This window comes from Microcaecilia unicolor, chromosome 13, assembly GCF_901765095.1.
Source record: "Microcaecilia unicolor chromosome 13, aMicUni1.1, whole genome shotgun sequence".
Lineage (NCBI taxonomy): Eukaryota > Metazoa > Chordata > Amphibia > Gymnophiona > Siphonopidae > Microcaecilia > Microcaecilia unicolor.
Window position 1 is genome coordinate 63,267,213 of NC_044043.1, and position 21,395 is coordinate 63,288,607.

The window sequence follows — 21,395 nt, forward strand, 5'->3', positions numbered from 1 at the left end:
GAAATGTCCTTCCTGTTCTATTAACTTCTACAAGAGTCAAATTTCAAACAGGACTAAGACCAAGGTACACTACATGAGACTAACTGGTAGCAGATGTAAAACAAATTCAGGAAAGTATTTATTAACTGATGCACAATTAAGCTGTGGATTATGCTGCTGGAGGACATGATTAACGCTAATAAAAGTTCCTGGAGCCAAACAGACATGAGGATCACCACTTCTTAATTTTGAGAGTGAGCAACATGGAACGACTCTCCCCATCAGAATCTGCCAGGTACTTCCAAATGAGCAAGACTGACCACTGTTGGAGGCAGGATGCTGAGCTTGATGGACCATTGATATGTCTCAACATAGTATTCTATTCTTAATCAAGACTTATGGGCATTTCTGATCAAGGCTGCAACTGAGAACAGTGGCTTCAAATGGGAAATTGCACAGTAGCACCTCCTGTCCTGCATTTTCCTGCCCAGTTTGAACATTTCTTTCACCAATTTGTGTTCTGAAATGCATTTCCCACTAGCATTCTTTAGTACCATGTATTAGTCTTTTTTCGAGGACAAGCAGTACCTAGTATCTCACATGTGGGTAATGCACCCCGACACAGCCCTGGTGCAGACACTACCTCCTAGTAATCAGAAAGCTGGCTACTTCCCGCTGAATATCGCCAGATAGCCAGTTATGGGGCATTTAACCGGCCAGGTGCCGATTCTACCAATCCTCCAACATATACCTGTGCAACTGCCCCACCACCCAACAAACTACCCCACCCTCAAAAATTCCCCCCTTGCGATTGCCCCCATCTCCCCATAATATGAACGAACCCTCAAAAGCTACCTCCTTAACTGCCCCACTCACATATCAAGAAAAAATCCTACAGAAATCATCTCACATAAGAAAAACAAGTGAGGGTGAAGGGAATACCCATGCAACCATTTAAAGCAAAAAGGAATAAATCTGTGTTTGTAGCTTCAATACCACGAGTTATCCTACAGTCACCCACTCCACTATCCAGAACTAACATGTCTTAGGTTATTTCACTCAGAAGGAAATCTTTCAAATAACTGGGATTGTGTGGAGATGTACATATACTTAGAAGGAAATTTAAGAAAACAAATTGGCCCCTAACACTAATGCCTCAGAGCATAAAATGAGAAACTTCTTATGTTAAACCTTGTTCCCTTCACAGGCTTGATAAACATAACAAAGTCTCTTGGAATTCAGTTTTAATCTTCCTGCAACCCTGTCCCTGACAGGACCCCCCCCGTCTCAGGGGCCCTTTTACTAAGCCGCACAGGCACATATGCATGTCCTATGCGCATCAATTTGGAGTTACCGCCCGGCTACCATGTGGACTGGGCGGTAATTTTGTTTTTTATGCGCGTCCGCTATGCGTGCCGGAAAATAATTGGTAAAAGGACCTCTCTGAGCGCTGTTTATAAAATAACGGTTAGAGCTTTTTTCGATGCTGATTTTTTTGGCGCCTTTCACAGAATTTAGTCCAGTATGTGTACTTAGCAAACATCAACTGGATGGTCTTACAGACATGAAGGTTGATCCATTTTCACACTGGAATTGGTTAGCGCAGTTGTCCACCAGGCCAGTGGGGATAGCCTGTTTAATCACGTGCTAAAATCTGTGAACTTCATTGGCTTTCAGCTTAGTCTACTTGTGCACAGGTAAATACTGATGTCTTGTTGCACTAGATCCAAAAAGCTCAAATTGAGGGTTATTTATTTTTGTTACATTTGCTAAATAGATACTTTTGTTCTGTTTTCACTGAAGAAAACCCTGGGGAAGGACCGAGAGGGACTGGCAAAAGTACACCTGAGAATGAGGTGGATAGAACGCCGTTCACAGAAGAGAGTGTGTATCAACAACTTGGAAAGCTAAAGGTTGACAAAGCCATGGGGCCGGACGGGATCCACCCCAGAATACTGAGGGAGCTCAGAGAGGTTCTGGCGGGTCCTCTTAAAGACTTGTTTAATAAATCCTTGGAGACGGGAGAGGTTCCGAGGGATTGGAGAACGGCGGAGGTGGTCCCTCTTCACAAAAGTGGGGATAGGGAAGAAGCTGGAAACTACAGGCCGGTAAGCCTCACTTCGGTTATTGGAAAAGTAATGGAAGCCATGCTGAAGGAAAGGATAGTGAATTTCCTGGAAGCCAATAAGTTGCAAAATCCGAGACAACATGGTTTCACCAAAGGGAAATCGTGCCAAACGAATCTCATTGAATTCTTTGACTGGGTGACAGGAGAATTAAATCAAGGACGTGCTATGGACGTCATCTACTTAGATTTCAGCAAGGCTTTTGACACGGTTCCCCACAGGAGGCTCTTAAATAAACTAGACGGCCTGAAGATAGGACCCGAAGTGGTAAACTGGATTAGGAACTGGTTGACGGGCAGACGCCAGAGGGTGGTGGTGAATGGAGTTCGCTCGGAGGAGGGAAAGGTGAGTAGTGGAGTGCCTCAGGGATCGGTGCTGGGGCCGATTCTGTTCAATATATTTGTGAGTGACATTGCCGAAGGGTTACAAAGTAAAGTTTGCCTTTTTGCGGAAGACACCAAGATTTCCAACAGAGTGGACACCCCGGAGGGAGTGGAAAACATGAAAAAAGATCTGAAGAAGCTAGAAGAATGGTCTAACGTTTGGCAATTAAAATTCAATGCGAAGAAATGCAAAGTGATGCACTTAGGGAGTAGAAATCCAAGGGAGACGTATGTGTTAGGCGGGGAGAGTCTGATAGGCACGGATGGGGAGAGGGATCTTGGGGTGATAGTATCTGAGGACCTGAAGGCGACGAAACAGTGCGACAATGCGGTGGCCATAGCTAGAAGATTGCTAGGCCATATAGAGAGAGGAGTGACCAGCAGAAGAAAGGAGGTTTTAATGCCCCTGTATAAGACGTTGGTGAGGCCCCACCTGGAGTATTGTGTTCAGTTTTGGAGGCCGTATCTTGCGAAGGATGTTAAAAAAATGGAAGCGGTGCAAAGAAAAGCTACGAGGATGGTATGGGATTTACATTCCAAGACATATGAAGAGAGGCTTGCTGACCTGAACATGTACACCCTGGAGGAAAGGAGGAACAGGGGTGATATGATACAGACGTTCAAATATTTGAAAGGTATTAATCCGCAAACAAATCTTTTCCGGAGATGGGAAGGCGGTAGAACGAGAGGACATGAAATGAGATTGAAGGGGGGCAGACTCAGGAAAGATGTCAGGAAGTATTTTTTCACGGAGAGGGTGGTGGACGCTTGGAATGCCCTCCCGCGGGAGGTGGTGGAGATGAAAACGGTAACGGAGTTCAAACATGCGTGGGATATGCATAGAGGAATCCTGTGCAGAAGGAATGGATCCTCAGAAGCTTAGCTGAAATTGGGTGGCGGAGCAGGTGGGGGGAAGAGGGGGTGGTGGTTGGGAGGCGAGGATAGGGGAGGGCAGACTTATATGGTCTGTACCAGAGCCGGTGATGGGACGCGGGACTGGTGGTTGGGAGGCGGGAAATACTGCTGGGCAGACTTATATGGTCTGTGCCCTGAAAAGGACAGGTACAAATTCAAGGTAAGGTATACACATATGAGTTTGTCTTGGGCAGACTGGATGGACCATGCAGGTCTTTTTCTGCCGTCATCTACTATGTTACCCTGTGCTTTCCCACTCATAGCAGGTTCAATGCAGCTTACATATTATATACAGGTACTTATTTGTACCTGGGGCAATGGAGGGTTAAGTGACTTGCCCAGAGTCACAAGGAGCTGCCTGTGCCTGCAGTGAGAATTGAAACCAGTTCCCCAGGACCAAAGTCCACCACTCTAACCACTAGGCCACTCCTCCACCCACTTATCTGTAAAACCATTGAACTGCATTTACTACATGCTAATTCCTTTCAGCACACAATATTTCTTTTTAAGATGGACTAATGATAGACTAATAGTTAGTGCAGCGGGTTGAGATCCTGGGGAACTGAGTTCGATTCCCACTGCAGCTCCTTGTAATCCTGGGAACTTAACCCTCCATTGTCTCAGGTACAAAAAACTTAGATTGTGAGCCCGCTAGGGACAGAGAAAGTACCTGCATATAATGTGTACATGCTGTGTGCATCTAGCAGCGCTATAGAAATGATTAGTAGTAGTAATAGTACTTGCATACTAGATTATGTGTTTAGGACTAGATTCAGTAAATGATACCCAAATTTGGACCCTGAAAAAAATGAGCGCTAAGCGCTATTCTATAAATGGCACTGTGATTCGGGAGCCATTTATAGGATAGCGCCTAGCTCTGGGATCCATGTTCAATTTTGGGTGTGAGGATTTACACCACTGAAACCCAGGTGTAAATCCCAGCATGCAAGATGGGTGAGGATGCCCTGAATTCTATAACACTGCGCGCATTTTAAGGGAATGACCCTGACCTGCCCATGTCCCTCCCATCATTACGCCCCCTTTTCAGATCTGCGCAGAAACACTTAACTGCTATTCTACAATAGTTCCGCATCGATCTGCTGTTTTTGAGCCGTTTTGGCATCTTGCTTCTGTTATAACGCTTTTCTGTGCCAAACAACCAGCATGGAAATAGCGCTTAACACTAGGCGCCATATCAAGAATTCCTTAGTTAGTGTCCAGACACACAGTAAACGCTAAAATCAGTTTACTGTGATTTCTCTGTAAATTCAAACCCTCATGGACCAGTTTTGGGGAGGGAGCTTGAAGCACTAAATTCAATCACCAGATGACCAATAAGATCCAAGCCTGAATAAACACCACACAAATCTACCAAATTAGATATAAAATACAATTTTCCATATTGCAATCCCCTACTGTAATTTGTTATTCAGTAAGTAATCATATTATGAAGTACTAGTTACCATAGCTCATAATGCAATAAAGACCATGAAACAAATGCCTTTAATGTGTGGTGGAGTGGCCTAGTGGTTAGGGTGGTGGACTTTGGTCCTGGGGAACTGAGTTCGATTCCCACTTCATGCACAGGCAGCTCCTTGTGACTCTGGGCAAGTCACTTAACCCTTCATTGCCCCATGTAAGCCGCATTGAGCCTGCCATGAGAGGGAAAGCGCGGGGTACAAATGTAACAAAAATTAAAAAAAAAAAAATGAACATTTGCCTATGGAAGCAGACGACCTGCCATATTTCTATGGCATTTTACAATATATCCTGGAATACCTGGATATTTTTCCCTGTTGGCATTATCCTATATAATAATTCTCACCACTAACGTTCTAATGTGGGACTGCCTGTGTCCGTGACTCCTGGAGTTGCTGAGCTAGGCTCCGTAGCCAGGATGACGTCACTCACAGCTGATTCCCAGGCAAGGGGAGGAGTAGGGAAACAAGGGGGAAGGAGCATGTTTCCCTACTCCTTCCCCTGCCTAGGAATCAGCTGTCAATGCGCCGCTCCCTGCCACTTCGGAGCAAGTGGCAGGGAGCGGCACATCAAAAAACTACAAGCGCGGAAACAAAGAACCCCCCCCCCCTTGGCGCATCACCCAAGCTTGCCCCCCCCCCCAAGCACATCTCCCCTTGCAGCCACCCATGTCCTACGACCCTCCTCTCCCCCTGCCCCCTTGCAGCCACCCATGTCCAGCGGCGACCTGCTCTTCCCCTGCCCCCCCTCCAGCCACCCATGTCCTGCGACCCTGCTCTCTCACCTGCCCCTCCTTCATCCATCCAGGTTGTGTTTAATGAAATCTTCGGGGCAGGCAGGAAAGATCCACGTTCCTGCCTGCTGCTGGCGCTGACGCTCCGCTGATGCCGGATCGCTGTTCAAAATGGCCACCGATACTTACAAGGGCGGCCTCCAAGACTTCTAACAGAAGTCTCGGCAGCCATTTTCAACAGCGATCCGGCAGCGGGGGAGCGTCAGCAGCGGGCAGGCAGGAACGTGGATCTTTCCTGCCTGTCACGAAGATTTCGTTAAACACAACCTGGGTGGATGAAGGAGGGGCAGGTGAGAGAGTAGGGTCACTGGACATGGGTGGCTGGAGGGGGGGCAGGGGGAGAGCAGGGTCGCTGGGCATGGGTGGCTGCAGGGGCGGCAGGGGGAGAGCAGGGTCACCGCTGGACATGGGTGGCTGCAAGGGGGGAGAGGAGGGTCGCAAGACATGGGTGGCTGGAGGGGGGCAGGGGAGAGGAGGGTCACTGGACATGGGTGGCTGCAGGGGGGGAGGGGAAGGTCAGTGGACATGGGTGGCTGCGGGGGGGGGGGGGGGGTGAGGGGGTCCTAAGACCAGAAAGGTAGGGGGACCTAAGACCAGAAAGGTAGGGGTGAGGGGGGTCCTAAGCAGAAAGGTGGGGGTGGAAGGGAGGCCTCAGACTATAAAGGGAGGGGGGAGAGGGTGCACACTCACTCTCTGTCTATCACACACACTGTCTCTGACACACTCTCTGTCTATCACACTCTACATCTCTCACACACACACTCTCTCAAACATACACTCCGAGGAAAACCTTGCTAGCGCCCGTTTCATTTCTGACAGAAACGGGCCTTTTTTACTAGTAGTTCCATAAGGTGCAAAAAAAAAAAAAAAATACTACTATGACAGTAGATAGGATAATGAAAGCTAAAATTACCTTTGTCACAGCTAGTGCCTATCCAGCCAACATCACAAAGACATCCATCTGCAAAAAAAAAAAAAAAGGATTCTGATGATAAAAGATGAAAATAAAACACAACAAAAGACAATTTGATCATTATTGTTTAAGAGGGCAATATCCAAATTGCCTGTATTAATGCAAAGTTCATGCATACCTTTTATGAGGTCTTTGCATCAGTTTTCAAAGGGCAAATACATAAGAAATTTTACTTTGATAACTGCTGGGGGTACATAGTATGCTTTTTGTGATGGAAGAATTTTGATAAGTATCTGTGTAGATTTGAAAATGTATTTACACATGCACTTTCCCACTCCCAATCTAAACACACCCTTGTGAACATCTCTCAATGTAGCTAAAAGTGGCAGATAAATAAGCTGTCTGAAAATTGCCCCCTCTCCACCATAAGCACTGTGTAAAATTTCAGTAATTTCTTAAGCAAGGCTTGTCTAATGTATTTGAAATCATTTTTCCATTCTCTATAACATTAATTCAGGTTTACTACTCCGAACCATTTCAGGACTTCATGAGGGACCTTGAAGAAAGTTAGGTTGGCAGCATTCCCAGATGTCTCAGCTGTAGATTTTTGTTTCAGATATTGTTTTCTTCAGTTATTTTTCATTGGAGTAGCAGATCTTGAACTAGAGGGCCCTTTTATTAAGCAGTGATAAGCCCACAGCGGGCTTACTGCGCACCAATCTGGAGATACCGCTGGCACAATGCAGTCACCGGCAGTAGTTCCACCTCCAGTGCGCAGCATTTCCGGTGATAGCAGAAATATTTAAAAAATATTTCAGCAGGGGCTTACCTGGTGGTAGTCGGGCAGCGCCGCATGCTACCTGGTTACCACCAGGTTAGTGAGGGAGCCCTTACCGCCACCTCAGTGGGTAGCGGTAAGAGCTCCTCCCCCATATGGCCATGAGAAAACAGCAATCTTACTGCATGGCCATGTCTTTTTTTTGGCCTTTTTACCCACTGCAGTAAAAAGGGCCTCAGTGTGTGGCAAAAACGTCCCCCGCTGCTAGCGCAGGACCCTTTTTACCGCAGCTTAGCAAAAGGGCCCCTAGGTTTTGTAGGTTTCCTTGATCATTTGCATCCATTATCAGATAGAAATCCCTTCAACTGTAAAGTTTTACTTTTCATCTTCTGCCAACCTCCCACTTTTATCCATAATGGCATATTGTGAAGCTCCCGGCCGCTGGGTGATTCAGAAATGCAGCCCTCTGCTGGCCGGGGTCTCACTTACCAGTGTCTTCGGAGTTCCCTTGGCTCCCAAGCCATGCTATGTATTGCAACCGGCCAGGCAAACTGCTCAGCCAGACAGTTCCAACCAGAGCAGTTCAAACACAACTTGTGGTAAATCCATGATAACTCCAACAAAAACAGCACAGAAGCAAACAGTTCAGAACAAGGGGGTTTCCTTTATCTTTCAAGGTATTCTTCAACTAAACCCTCTTGAGGCTCCCTGGCACTTTGCTTCAGGACCGTCTGTAAAGACATGTACCCTTTCTGCTCTTTACCCGGCCTCACTGGCCCCATGCTCCTGAGCAGGACTTCGGCTGGTCTTCTCCCAGTCACTTGCAAGCACCCACCTCTATATCTGGGGCTCCTGCCTTACTCAGGGTGACTGCTCGGGCATGCCTTTCCTCAGCTGGAAATCTTCTCCTGTCCAGTCCAGGGTGCCCCGGTCACCCCTCTGATCCACGGGCCGTGATCCCTCGCACTCTCCTGGAACTTCAACTAGGATTCTCTAGCCTTCCCATACATACAAATGAGACAGTCATCAAAATGCAAATTCACTTTATTAGGACTTGGATTTAGTCTTGTGGGGCACAACTTCCTTCCAAGTATCCTTCACTCGCAAATACACTGCCTGAGCCCCTTTACTTTGAGACAGGGGTCTCAGGGTAAAACAGCCACCACCCCTGGATAGGACTTCTTCACTTGCATTGACCTTACAGTCCTATCCTCCACACCACGGCTGTTAGTTCATTTTACACAAGTCACAAGTTCCTCAGCAACATAGCCTGGTAAGTACCTTCCCAGCTTTCAGAGTTTCCTTCTCTCTCTTTCTCTGGCATCATCCCAGTACTCCTCATTTGTACTCCTCATGCTCTGGGCGTTGCAGGTCCCTCCCCCCCATCTTCTCCCTTCTCTTGGCTTAGAGGGTGCTTTTTATAGGGTGACCAATAATCCACCCCACCTCTTTAGGCCTCCCCACCTCCTTCCAGAAAGGTCCGCACCTAGAAGTCTCTCCAACTTTCCAGCTTCTACTCGGAGAGTTCCCCCTGGTGGCCTCTCCAGGGAAGGACAGGTCCTATACCACGAGCACCCCCTAGCCGTCCCTTCTGGACACTACAATGGTCTATCCTCTTTGGCTCCCTCTAGTGGCCAGATCAGGGCATTTTCATGTTTCTGGTAGGAGGGCGCCATCTAGCGGCCTCCTCAGGGTAGGGCAACCACTGTGTTTATCACAATATTCAGGCAGCATAAGAACTAGATGTTCCTCTACTATTTAAATCCTATGCAACTGCGCAGTCGCTCCATCAATCTGATGGAAGAGAGGGTGACTAGTTTTGAGAGGATAACTATTGAAAACTAGTCACAAATCATACAATCAATATTCCAATAAAACTGTATCATTATTTTATAGACCTCTATCATATCTCCCCTGCTGAGCAGAGACATGATAGAGGTCTATAAAATGAGTGGAGTGGAATGGGTAGACGTGAAGCATCTGTTTACTCTTTCCAAAAATACAAGGACTAGGGGGCATGCAATGAAGCTACAAAGTAGTACATTTAAAACGAATTGGAGAAAATCTTTCTTCACTCAACGTGTAATTAAACTCTGGAATTCGTTGCCAGAGAATGTGGTAAAGGTGGTTAGCTTAATGGGGTTTAAAAAAAAAAGGTTGGGATGGCTTCCTAAAGGAAAAGTCCATAGACCATTATTAAAATGGACTTGGGGAAAATCCACTGCTTATTTCTGGGATAAGCAACATAAAACGTTTTGTACTTTTTGGGGATCTTGCCAGGTATTTGTGACCTGGATTGGCCATTGTTGGAAACAGGATGCTGGGCTTGATGGACCTTTGGTCTGTCCCAGTATGGCAATACTTATGTACTTGTTTGTTGACCCTTATGTTGCAAGTTTCTCTGACAATAGAATATACAGTGCTAGGCTAAATTAGACCCTCAAAATTTTCTATTGGTATGGGAAAAGGAAAGCTTTTAGAAGCTTCCAAAAAGTCAGGAGATTCTCTTCTGCAAGTAGCTCCCAGAAAGGGCACTCCATAGCTCACTAGCCCATCTTCTTACAGTAAATACTTATTGAATGAATACCCAACAGGTTACTCTAGGATGATCGCAAACATCAACCTGGCATATACCCTTGCAACTATTCCTTCAAATAGAAAAGCTTTTGGGTATACATAAAGCATTAACATTATCAGTATAAGCTGAAATTTACTTCTCTCTCGCTAAAGATAGCAAAGCACTCTCCCTCCTATTTGCCCTTGTCAAGAACCATGGCACTGTGTCCTAGATTACTTGCAACTTTTTCAACATTTATGGTAACCCAAAATATAGGATGTTGTACTCATCCAGAATGCTCACTACCAATGTCTGCAATATGACTTCAAAGGCCCTTTTGAAGGAAGAGGAGTAGCCTAGTGGTTAGTGCAGCAGACTTTGATCCTGGGGAACTGGGTTCAATTCCCACTGCAGCTCCTCGTAACTCTTGGCAAGTCACTTAACCCTCCATTGCCCCAGGTACAAATAAGTACCTGTATATACTATGAGGCATATTTTCAAAGCACTTAGACTTCCAAAGTTCCATAGGTTTCTATGGAACTTTGGAAGGCTAAGTGCTTTGAAAATATGCCTGTATGTAAACCATTTTGAGTGTAGTTGCACAAACCACAGAAAAGAAGTATATCTAGTTCCATTTCCCTTCCCCCTTCCCTTTTACTCCAAGAAAGGCCAAAGTTGCTTTACCAATCATAACTTGTAGTAAGCATTCATGTTACATATGTCATAAGTTCCTGCCTATTCCCTCTCAAGCAAGCAATGAATCCTTCAGAGAGACAGATTCCTTCCCCATCGATGCAATACAACAATTACAATATATTACTATATCGCTAAAATCACCAAGTTCTTAGTGGTTTGCAATAAGTAAAAAAACAAAAACAAGGCATGTCTTGGGAAGAATAATACAAACCCAAATAACTGACATCAAACTAATTCTAAACAAATCTCTTAAAAAGATGGGTTTTCACATTTTTTCTTGAATTAAGAGTAGGATGACTGTATAGTAAAACAAATATAAAAATCGCTCCAAAGCCTAAACGCTTGAACTGCTAAAAAGTCTATCAAATATTGTAAATCTCTTTACACCCTTAATGGATGGAATTATGGCATGTTCTTCTGTCTCTAGATTTAGAGAGAAAATCTACATGATCTATCAAATAGCTTGGACATTCAGTGGAGGAGTGGCCTAGTGGTTAAAAATACTTCATGAAATCCTATATAATAATTTGCACCTCTAACGTTCTGAAGCTGACTACCAGGAAGTTGAAGCCCGGTTCGTAATGTCTGAAGCCTTCCGGTGACATCATTGTGTTGCCTGGGAAACCGCGACGCGTCTCAAGCACGGGCGCTACGAGTTCGCACCACCATCTCCATCTCCTCCCAGTTCAAGTCCCGCCGCCCCCCATACATCTTCTTTGATGTCCGTGCCCCCCCTCTCCTCCCATGTCCGCCGGCCAGCGCCTCCCTCCCTCTGCCTCCGACAGCAAGAAGGACGTGTGCAGGTGCCCCAGACCTTCATACGTGGCAGCTGCCGTTTAAAATGTTTTACCTCCTGCTCGGCAACCAACACTGAAGTCCAGCAAGAACAGACACCACTTCAGACAGGCTGTGGTTTTGCTTCTGTTTCTGCAGTTCCTGTGGTCCCGCCCTTCTGCAAACAGGAAATGAGGGTGGGACCAGAGGAACAGCTGAAACAAGTGGCGTCTGTACTTGCTGCACTTCAGTGTTGCCGGACGAGCAGGAGGTAAAACAGCAGCTGCCACATACGAAGGGCTGGGGCACCCGCACACGTCCTCCTTACTGTCGGAGGCCACAGAGACAGAGGGAGGGAGGCGCTGGCTGGTGGAAATGGGAGGAGAGAGGGGGCGCGGATAGAGGGAGGATCCTGAGATGAGAGAGAGGGGGGGAGGGGGGTCGGGAGGGGGCCCTGGAACCTTGCTAGCGCCCATTTCCTTTCTGTTGGAAACGGGCCTCTTTTACTAGTACTCATATTTCTCATGCTGGAAAATTCACCATTTTGCCACAACACTGCTCAGCTTAGTCAGTTAGAGCAGTATAGCAAGTAACAATAAACTGTAAACTAAACTTAGGAGTCGACAATTAATCAATGTATTAGTGTAGGTAAATCTATTATATATTCCTCTCTTTCTGGGGTCCTTCCGTTACCATTTTTTTTTACTTCCTTTTTGTCTGTATAAACACTTCCAAAACCATAAATGCTTACCCTGGGTGCAGATCCCATGAACACTGCAGTTCAAAGATTTACAATCAAGTACACTGCAAGCTGGGCCAGTCCAGAAGCCCACACACTGACATTCTCCCAGCACACAATGTCCATGAGCCCCACAATCTGCAGGGTTACAGAGAGGCTCATGAACACATACAGTGGTAGAGATGCTGCGGGGACATCGCCACATAGGATTCGTACTGCTGCAGAGACAAAAGATTTGAAAGCACAGATGTCATCTTTCTTTATTTCTACTATCTGATTATGCAATTTTTCTGTTAATCACTGTTTTTTTTGTGTGTTCAGCAGATATTTTTTTCACTTTTATATTTTGTTAATAATAAAAGGCAAGCATTTCTTATTAAATACATGTAATGTTTTTTTTAACATTTCCTTTAGCTAGTTCATAACATTGTCAAGCTTGAGTGTCTTACAGAAGATATTAAGAGAATCAGTACAACATCCTGCTTTGTGTAAAGACCTATAGTAATTTATTGTTATTTATCTATAAATTATTTTCTCAGCTGACAGAAGTGGTTAAGTGAAAAAGCAACACGTGATGCATGTCACACTTACAACACTTATAAGAAAGCCAAATTCATGGATAATTTTGATACAAAGTTTGAATTGAAAAGGGGTAATTTTGTGAAGTTTTCTGTTTTCATCTGCACTAGGTGTATGAGACACTTATCTACTGGCTATAAGTCAGGCATAACACCCAACTACTCTCATCATAGCCTAATTCTACTATATCAGATTGACACTTAGGGGTCCATTTACTAAGGTACGCTAACAGATTTAGCGTGCAATAAATGATAAGACATCCATAAGAATATAATGGATGTCTTATCATTTAGTGCATTTAGCACACCTTAGTAAAAGGACCCCTTAAGTAGGGAAATATTTGGGTTGTGGAATTGTTTTTTTTCTGATGAGAACACAAGGCAAGGCAAAACTAGACAGGACAAGGCTAGGCTGGGCAAAGCAAGGCTAGGCAAGACACAGCTGGACAAGGCAAGACAGACAAGACAGAAACCGGATCCAAATGATGAAAGGAAAAGCAAGGCAGTGAGGCTAAAACTGGACCCCAGACAGCACAAGGAACTAGGCTAAAACTGGGTCCAGAAAGGCAAAGAGAGGCAAGGCAAGAACTGGATCCAGACAGAACAAGACAATGAGCAAGACCGACAAGACTAGGACTAAATGCTGAAGGCAAACCAAGGTAAGAAGAAAGGCAAGGTCTATGCAAGTCAGGGCAGGAACAAGAGTACAAGGCACAGCAAGACTAGCCAGGTCCAAGGTAAGGCAAAGTCTGGAGGCAGGGCAGGATTGGAGCTTGGCAGGGAGTCAGAGACAAGGCAGGGCTGGAGCTTGGCAGGAACTTGGAGACAAGGCAGGCCTGCAGCTTGGCAGAAACTTGGCAGGCTGGGTCCAAGGCAAGATCCGGGAACAAGGCAAGGCTGGAACAGGAACAAGGCAGGAGCTGGAACAAGGCTTGGTGTAGACAAATCATTTTGGATTATGCATGTTTTCCCTGAATTACCAAAAGCATTTTAAAAATCACAAATGCGAGCTGAACTGGTGGCTGCAGATAAAGGAAATAGGCAGCCGGTTGACACGTATGTTCAAACAGACTAAAATCATTTTTGTTTTCATTTTTATTTACACTTAGTAATCTATCAATTGGAATAATCTTATGATATTGCTCTTCCTCCTTGTCATTTGTTACTTTCTTGGTTTGTTCCTGTCTTGTTCTATTTGTAAAATTCCAATATAGAAATTGAACTTAATGCAAATGTTGAAATATTTTTTTTATCAGACATATTTCTTAATTATAATAAGATTAGAAAGCACATGGAACTCTTAAAATAGAGGTTTGCTTGATTTTTCTATTAAAGAGCAAGATGTACTGAAAGGATTTTCCTATTTGGGACTCTGGGAAAAATACTTTGCATATCTGGTCCATGCTACCAACTGACAAACAATAATTATAGTAGAAGAGATAACATTATATACATACCAATGATCTGATGGATAATTGGCAAGAGTTCCATTTAAAACTAGAGTAGCAGACCCACCACCGTCCAGGTTTATAGCATTAATAACGCCTTGTTCCTTTAAAAAATTGGCCATTTCCCAGAGATTAAGGCTGAAAAAAATAATTAGCATTAGAATTTACACTTCATCACCATCTTTATGACTCCCAAAATATTTGAAAATCTTGTCACTGAAGTCAATGTCAATTATTGTTAAACTTTGCTACTAGTGCAATTTTCAAACACTATTTACCTGGGTAAACAGGTTGTCTGAAGACTATAGTTCCTGATCGTGGGTAAGAGTAGGTACAGGGATCAACAACACAAATACTTTTACCCATGTGAAAAGTAGACAGAATCAAAGATGACCAATACTAGTCATTATTATTAGTCCCTCACAGGAATAAAATACAAGATTGAGCTACTTTACCAAGGCATATGGCATAGTTAGCCGACAGCACTGCGGTATGCTTTTCTTTTTGAGAAGATATCCAGGCTCGTGGCCCTGGATAGCACTTTCACTAGTGTGTGTAGCTTTATCACTACCTCCCTTCCTTGTATTTCCTTGTTAGGGTAGATTTTATTTCTCCCTTTCTTATTATATGAAAATTTGTAACCCAGCTTCTTAATATGGTTCTCCCATTTCTTCTCCTCCGTGTTTGTTTTTTAAGTGTAAACTGCTTAGATTTTTTTGATTTGTGGTATCTTAAAGCTGAACCTTGAATCAAGTTGGAAGGGTGGCACTATATTTTAAGAATGCTACAGAGTCATATTCTGTAGGAAACACACTGTACTCTGGAGTCTCCATGATTATATTTGTCATGCATGATGAAGAACAGTACAGCAGTGGGGGTATATTACCATCCACATCAGCAGGGTGGGGAAACATACTGTGAAGTGTTAAATAGAGATAAGACAGGCTATGAAAATTGGAAACTTTGGGAGATTTCAATTATTCTAATATCTAATGTTTTCTCAAAAAATGCCAGGGAAGTTCAGTTTCTAGATATCATAAATACTGTATGTGTTTATTGGAATTGTATGCTTTCTTTGTGGATGGGTAAAAGTATAAATCTTAAGTCCATTTAAGGCCATTGCATAAATCTTAAGTCCATTTATGCAAATAAAAAGCTTTTTACACTCGAAAATTGCTATGAAAATTGCCCTTGGAATGTTTTCTTAAAGTTAAAAGAGATCAAAGGAAGAACAATGATAGCCAGCATGGCTAAACTGCTTAGTGAAAAAGGCTGTTAAAATAAAAAAGCATCCTTAAAGAAAACATAAAGAAGGATCTAATAAGGAAAATAGAAAAAAGCATAGTAAATGGTACATTAACAATGTAAAACATAAAAAGTAGGCCAAGAGAGACTTACAAAAAAGGCATTATATAAATATAAATAAAACATACTTTTAAGTATGTCAAAAACATGAATCAGGGGAAGGCGGAGAGAGGGAGGGCCATTATGATGACCAGGGACTACAAAGGATGCTTTAAGAGGACAAAGTGTCACGATTGGGACTGTTTTCCTTGGCTGTGCTCGCCTCACCCTCTGGTGGCCAGAACCGGTGGCTGCCATTGACTGTCTTGCTGTCTCCCTAGACTTTCCAGATTCCCTTTTCAGTCTGGTCCAGATATTTTAGCCCTCCAGTCTTGCTTGGAAGTTTGGCAGCTAGCCTCACCCTTATCTGCCTTGAGATTGCTGCAGCTGAGCCTCAGCTGCTGATGGGCTTATTAACCACCTGGAAATTTTCTGCTTTGCCTTTGCAACGCCAAAGGTCCAGGTTAGTGTTTGTGCTGTTAGGAACACTTCTGCCTTGCTTTGTTTGAACTTCCCTGCTTTTCCTTTGTGGTGCTGATAGAAGCACTTCTGTTTTGGTGGGCTGTTAGGAGCAATTCTGCCTTGCTTTACTTGAGCTTCAGCCATTGTTCTGTTCTTTCTCTGTGTTTGTCAGTTTCTTGAGCTTCAGCTATTGTACTGGTCTGTGTTTGTCAGCTACTTGCACTTCAGCCTTGTCTTGTCTGCGTGCCTGTGGACACCTCTGCTTTGAGTCTAACCCTGTCTGCTTTTGGCTTCCTTTCCCTCCTGTCTGAGAGCCCTGAGCCCTATCCCTCTTTCAGATCTGCAGACAGGATCTTAAAAATGGTCTTGAAAAAGACCGTTCAATGAGTGATCTGTCTGCCGCTCTTTCATTTGGCATTTTTTTCGAGCATTGAGATTTTGTGATTATAACCATTGATAATCTCAATTCGTTGTTTACCTTAGTGATCAGACTCCTGATGTAGGCCATCTGGCTGAAACACAACGTTGTGTCAAGTCATTTTCTATGTAAAATTGTTTTATTATTATTTGTTTTAAAACTATTAAACGTCATATATTTTAATTTTACCTTGGTTTCAGTCTTTGGATAGCCTGGTTCATACTCCCACCTTTTTTTATTTTTATTTTCACTACCTCTAAGGCATCATGTTTCTGTATAAGGGATGATTTTAAGGTGGACAAACAGAAGCAACGGAAAAAGCCAGGATGATGCTTGGGTGCACAGAAGAGGAATGGTTAGCAGGAAAAAGGAGGCGATAGTGCCTCGGTGTACTTCTCTGCTCCGTCCTCATTTGGAGTAATGTGTACAATTCTGGAGACGTAATCTTCAAAAAGATATGAACAGGAAAGGCAGTTACTAAAACGGTGAGTGGTCAAAGCATATGGGCCAGGGAAAGAACAGCTGGATATCAATGAAGGTGAATCTATGGAAATATTTCTTTATGGAAAGGGCAGTGGGTTGTGGAGCAGCCTCCCAGTGGAGACGGCAGAGGCGAGGACTGTGTCTGATTCAAGAAAGCATGGGACAAGCACAGAGGATTCTTTAAGGGAGAGGAAAGGACAGTAGAGAGAATAGATGGTATGGAAGGGCAGACTGGATAGGCAATATGGTTTTTATCTGCCATCATTTTCTCTGTTTCTATCAAAGATACTTGCAAGTTTTATGTTATTTACATGCAAGAATATGAAGCTTTGACTCTATCTTCTTCTCATTCCAATTTCCTATCTCAAGGCTCCGCTTCTAGCAGTTGCTTGCATATATTTCTCTATCCCAGGCAGCTCCAATCAACTCTGTCTAGTTCTCCTCCCTCATTCTATGAGTTTGCAAACTCTTTTACTTCCCAATTACCTTCATCTACAACAAACACTTTGTCATATTAATCCTGTAACTCCTCTCTTGCTACAAGCATTTGTACCCATATTTCCCTTATTTCTTTCTCCCAACTTCTAATGGCGCCATATACACATTTTTTATGTTCCTTTCTCTTTTAAATGTTAAAGAAGCAAACTGAATCTTATTTACATAAAGAAAATCATAAAATGACATAATTAAAGGTTTGCTCTCACCCTCTGTCACTTGTCTGTCCATCCGCATGAAATAAAATTATTCGCCCATCTTGATCATGTCCCACGGCAGTCCTGGCTGAGATAACATTAATAAATTGCTCAAAAGTTCCTGCACAAAAGGGGAATTTAATCACAAAAGAAAGCCTGTAAGTAAAGGAAACATAATACAATATACACAATTTTCAAATAAATTAACAGATTCATAAACTGAAAGTGCAAGTTCCTTTTGTTCCCTCTTTACGTTAGGTTGGGCAGATAGAAAACAGAGGGAGGAAGTAGGCAGCCGCTGGGTTACGGTCCAGTCACGCATGCTCAGAGAGACCTATTTACAAGGTCTCTCTGAGCAATGGGAGAGTTTCTCTCCAATTGGCGCCATCAGATAACATCACCTACTTGTGACTGACTCATCCTGCTTGTCCTAGGAAAAGTTCATTTGATTCTAAAATACCAGCTAGGGGTAAAATCTCATTTCCTCCATAATCCTGCATCTTTTCTAAACCTAAAACTTTAAAACCTCCCTCTAAGGTTCTGTATAAATTCTGTATTTTCTTAGTACAACACCAGGCTATGACAGCTGCCAAAAACTTAACACAATCTTCTGAACCAAAAAATGGTGATGCCTAGGGAGGGTTTTTTAAGGAGTCAGCAATACTATCAAGTTCTTGTGTTATATTACTAGCTTGCGCTATCTGCATGGCAAAATATTCCTTTTTAATTTCCTTAACTCTATTGTTATAGTCTCACCTGCTTATGAAACTCCGTATCACTCTCCAAACTAGATTTTCACTACTGTCTTTCTAACCTTCTGTAGCTCACCTGTAAACTAGGAAACACCTTTGCTAACCATGTCTTATGAGGAGAGATATCATCTACTAACTTTCCCATATGCTTCTCCTAAGGCCCTGTTTTCTAAGCAGTGTTATAGGCGTGTTAACATTTTTAACACGCGATAACCATATACGTGCCCACAATATCCATATAGGTGCCTACATGGTTAGCGCATGCGCTAAGTGTAGGCACTCTAAAAACAGTAATGCACCTTAGTAAACAGGGCCCTGTTTACCACAGGAGCCATCACAAGCAGGAAAAGGTTTATGTTTATTTATTTATTTATATCCCGCAGGCCTCCAGGTAAACAACGCAATGTTAACTCTGTCTATGAAGAGCACCAATGGGGGCATTTGATTAAAAACCAACCAGCAAACAAATTGCTACTATTGGGGCTCACTTTCAAAACAAACAAAAAAAAAAAAACATCCAAAAACGCCTAAAGTACTAGATGAATGTTCATCCAAATTGTGATTTTAAAAACCTATATTTAAGTCTTTTTCTCTGCAGTTCACCTAAATCGCAAGAGGGCATGTTGGGGGTGGGATTAGGGCAGGATCAAAGCAGGCCCAGAATTTGGACCAGATGACCACTGGAGGGATCAAGGAATGACCCCTCCCCTAATCCTCCAGTGGTCATTGACCCTCTTCCACCCCCCCAAAGATACGTCACTGACAGGACATACCTAGCTCTAAGACAGCTGAAGACATTATGGCCATTCCTATTAGAGCAAAAAGCAGGTCCAAGGAGTAGCCTAGTGGTCAGTACAGTGGACTTTAGAGAAGGGGACCCAGGCCTATATCCCACTCTAACTAGTACACTTATGGTGGAAATTATGTGCCCCCCCCCCCAAAAAAAAACAAAACACTAAATACCTACTTGTACCTATATATAGGAGACACCTACAGGCTTGAAGGCTATTGTTGTGGTGTACAGTTAGGTACAGTAGTTTTTTGGGGGGGATCCTGGAGGGCTTACAATACAAAATAAGGGGATTACAGTGAGATTTATACCTGGCACCTTTGATGTGAAGGCCACAGCAATGCCCCTTAGGCTGCTCTGCTGGGATGTCTGTGTGACTGGTCCATTAAGTTCAAAAGGGGTGTGGCTAAGGTTGGGGAAATGGACGTTTTGTGGGCATTCCCAAATGTATGCATGCTGTTACAGAATATGGCCCAGTCCGTGTAAATCTACGAACAGAGATTTACGCCACGTTTTTGTTGGTGTAAATGGAGGCGCACAGTTTTAGTTGTTGGGATATCAACTAAGCGTAATTCTATATATCGCGCCTAAATCTTATAGAATACGCTTAGGCGAAAATGATTTCCACGCAGATTTTCCAGGCACCGTATATAGATCTCCCCCATAATCCTCAAGATCCAGTTGCACCACATATCGAGAGAGACATTATTCTATTCTATTTTTTCTGAATAATTCCTATCTGTTTTTCTGACCATCACTGCATACTGAGCCAGGGATTTCAACATATTATGCACACACATACAGTTAGGATTAGTTTTGCCTATGTGCATCACTTTGCATTGGTTTATATCGAGTCACCTACCACTTAGAATGCAATTTTCAAAATGCCACATCAGGTACAAAGTTCCTGGGTCCTTTTACTTTGCACCAATCCTCAAACAATTCTCCCTTTGAAAAGTACTCAGGAAAAAGTACGTACAGAAAAGTGTACCTACTTTTGCTGCAAGTATTTTTTCTATGAAAAATAATGAACATAGAGGGACATTTACTAATATGTGGATGTGGGGATCAATACTGTGGTGAATGTACTGTAGCTTTGCATTTTCAGAACAACTGGGTCATATAAACAGTGCACAATGGGGTAGATAAGGCACAATAACTGCCTTAGCACACAGTGTTAGTAAATAACCCCCATAGCTCTGAAAATTAAAAACTACAGTACATGTACTATTGCCTCCTCTGGCCTCATCCCGCATTTTTTGTCCAGCATGCACAATGCTGATCCTCACAAGTACTTTTACCTGGGGAAAGTGTGGGTAGTATTCAGACAGCCTATACAGTTGGGGTAAATGTCTTTTGAGAATTGCCCTCCTTATGTTTAATTTTGCATGATTTTCCTGTGATCCCTCATAATTCAATCATGTTTAAATAAAATGCATCAATTTGCATATCTAGTCATTTCACTCACTACATCCTATTCCAGTTGTTATCAAGTTTTTGTAGCAAACTTGAAATTATGGTATGAAACTCCCTATCTACTATAATAAAAAGCACCTCCAACGTTCTGAAGCTAACTCCGTTGCAGTGAAGGGTTTGAAGGGTTCGTGCTGCCTGCTGTATCCATCTCCTGTCCTGACGTTTGAGTGCTTCCTGGTTCGTCACAAGCAGCAGTGACCAATCACTGGAAGGGAACGCTGCAGAGTTGCCAGGCAAAGGAACGCGACGCCCTTGCGGAAACAGGAAATGAGGGCGGGACCAGAGCTGAGAGAGAGAGAAGGGCCGAGCCTGCACGCCTTTTACCGCTGCTGACGGCCGCCATAACCCCGACTTGGTAAGTGAAGATGACTTCTAAAATTCGGAGGGAGGGGTGCTGGAACTGGGAGGGAGGGAGGAAGGGAGGGACGACGACCCTGGAACTGGGAGGGAGGGGGGATCCTGGAACTGAAAGGGAGGGAGACCCTGACACTCGGAGAGAGGGAGGGAGGGGATGACCCTGGAACTCGGAGGGAGGGAGGGGACGGACAACCCTGGAACTCGGAGGGAGGGAGGAAAGGAGGGGGGGACGACCATGGAACTCGGAGGGAGGGAGGGGGGACGACGACCCTGGATTTTGGAGGGAGGGAGGGGGGGCCCATGGCACACACTCTCATTCTCACACACACACACTCTCTCTCTCTGAGAGACACACTAGCACACAGTCTCACTCTCTCTCTGTCACACACACACACTCGCACATTCACTCTTTCTCTCTCACACACCCTCTCTCAAACATACACACTCCCAGGAAAACCTTGCT

The 21,395-nt window shown here is 43.9% G+C and overlaps 1 protein-coding gene across 2 annotated transcripts in view; it reads right to left on the bottom strand.

The window, feature by feature from the left end:
* Positions 1 to 21,395, bottom strand: part of NAGPA (N-acetylglucosamine-1-phosphodiester alpha-N-acetylglucosaminidase) — a 48,113-nt gene that overhangs the window by 14,537 nt on the left and 12,181 nt on the right. For both annotated transcript variants that reach the window (XM_030185770.1, XM_030185769.1), the window contains exons 4-7: positions 17,570 to 17,678; positions 14,168 to 14,296; positions 12,145 to 12,350; positions 6,589 to 6,636 (exon numbers count right to left, since the gene is read on the bottom strand). In XM_030185770.1, the coding sequence (XP_030041630.1) occupies positions 6,589 to 6,636; positions 12,145 to 12,350; positions 14,168 to 14,296; positions 17,570 to 17,678 (492 nt within the window). The remainder of the gene's footprint in view (positions 1 to 6,588; positions 6,637 to 12,144; positions 12,351 to 14,167; positions 14,297 to 17,569; positions 17,679 to 21,395) is intronic.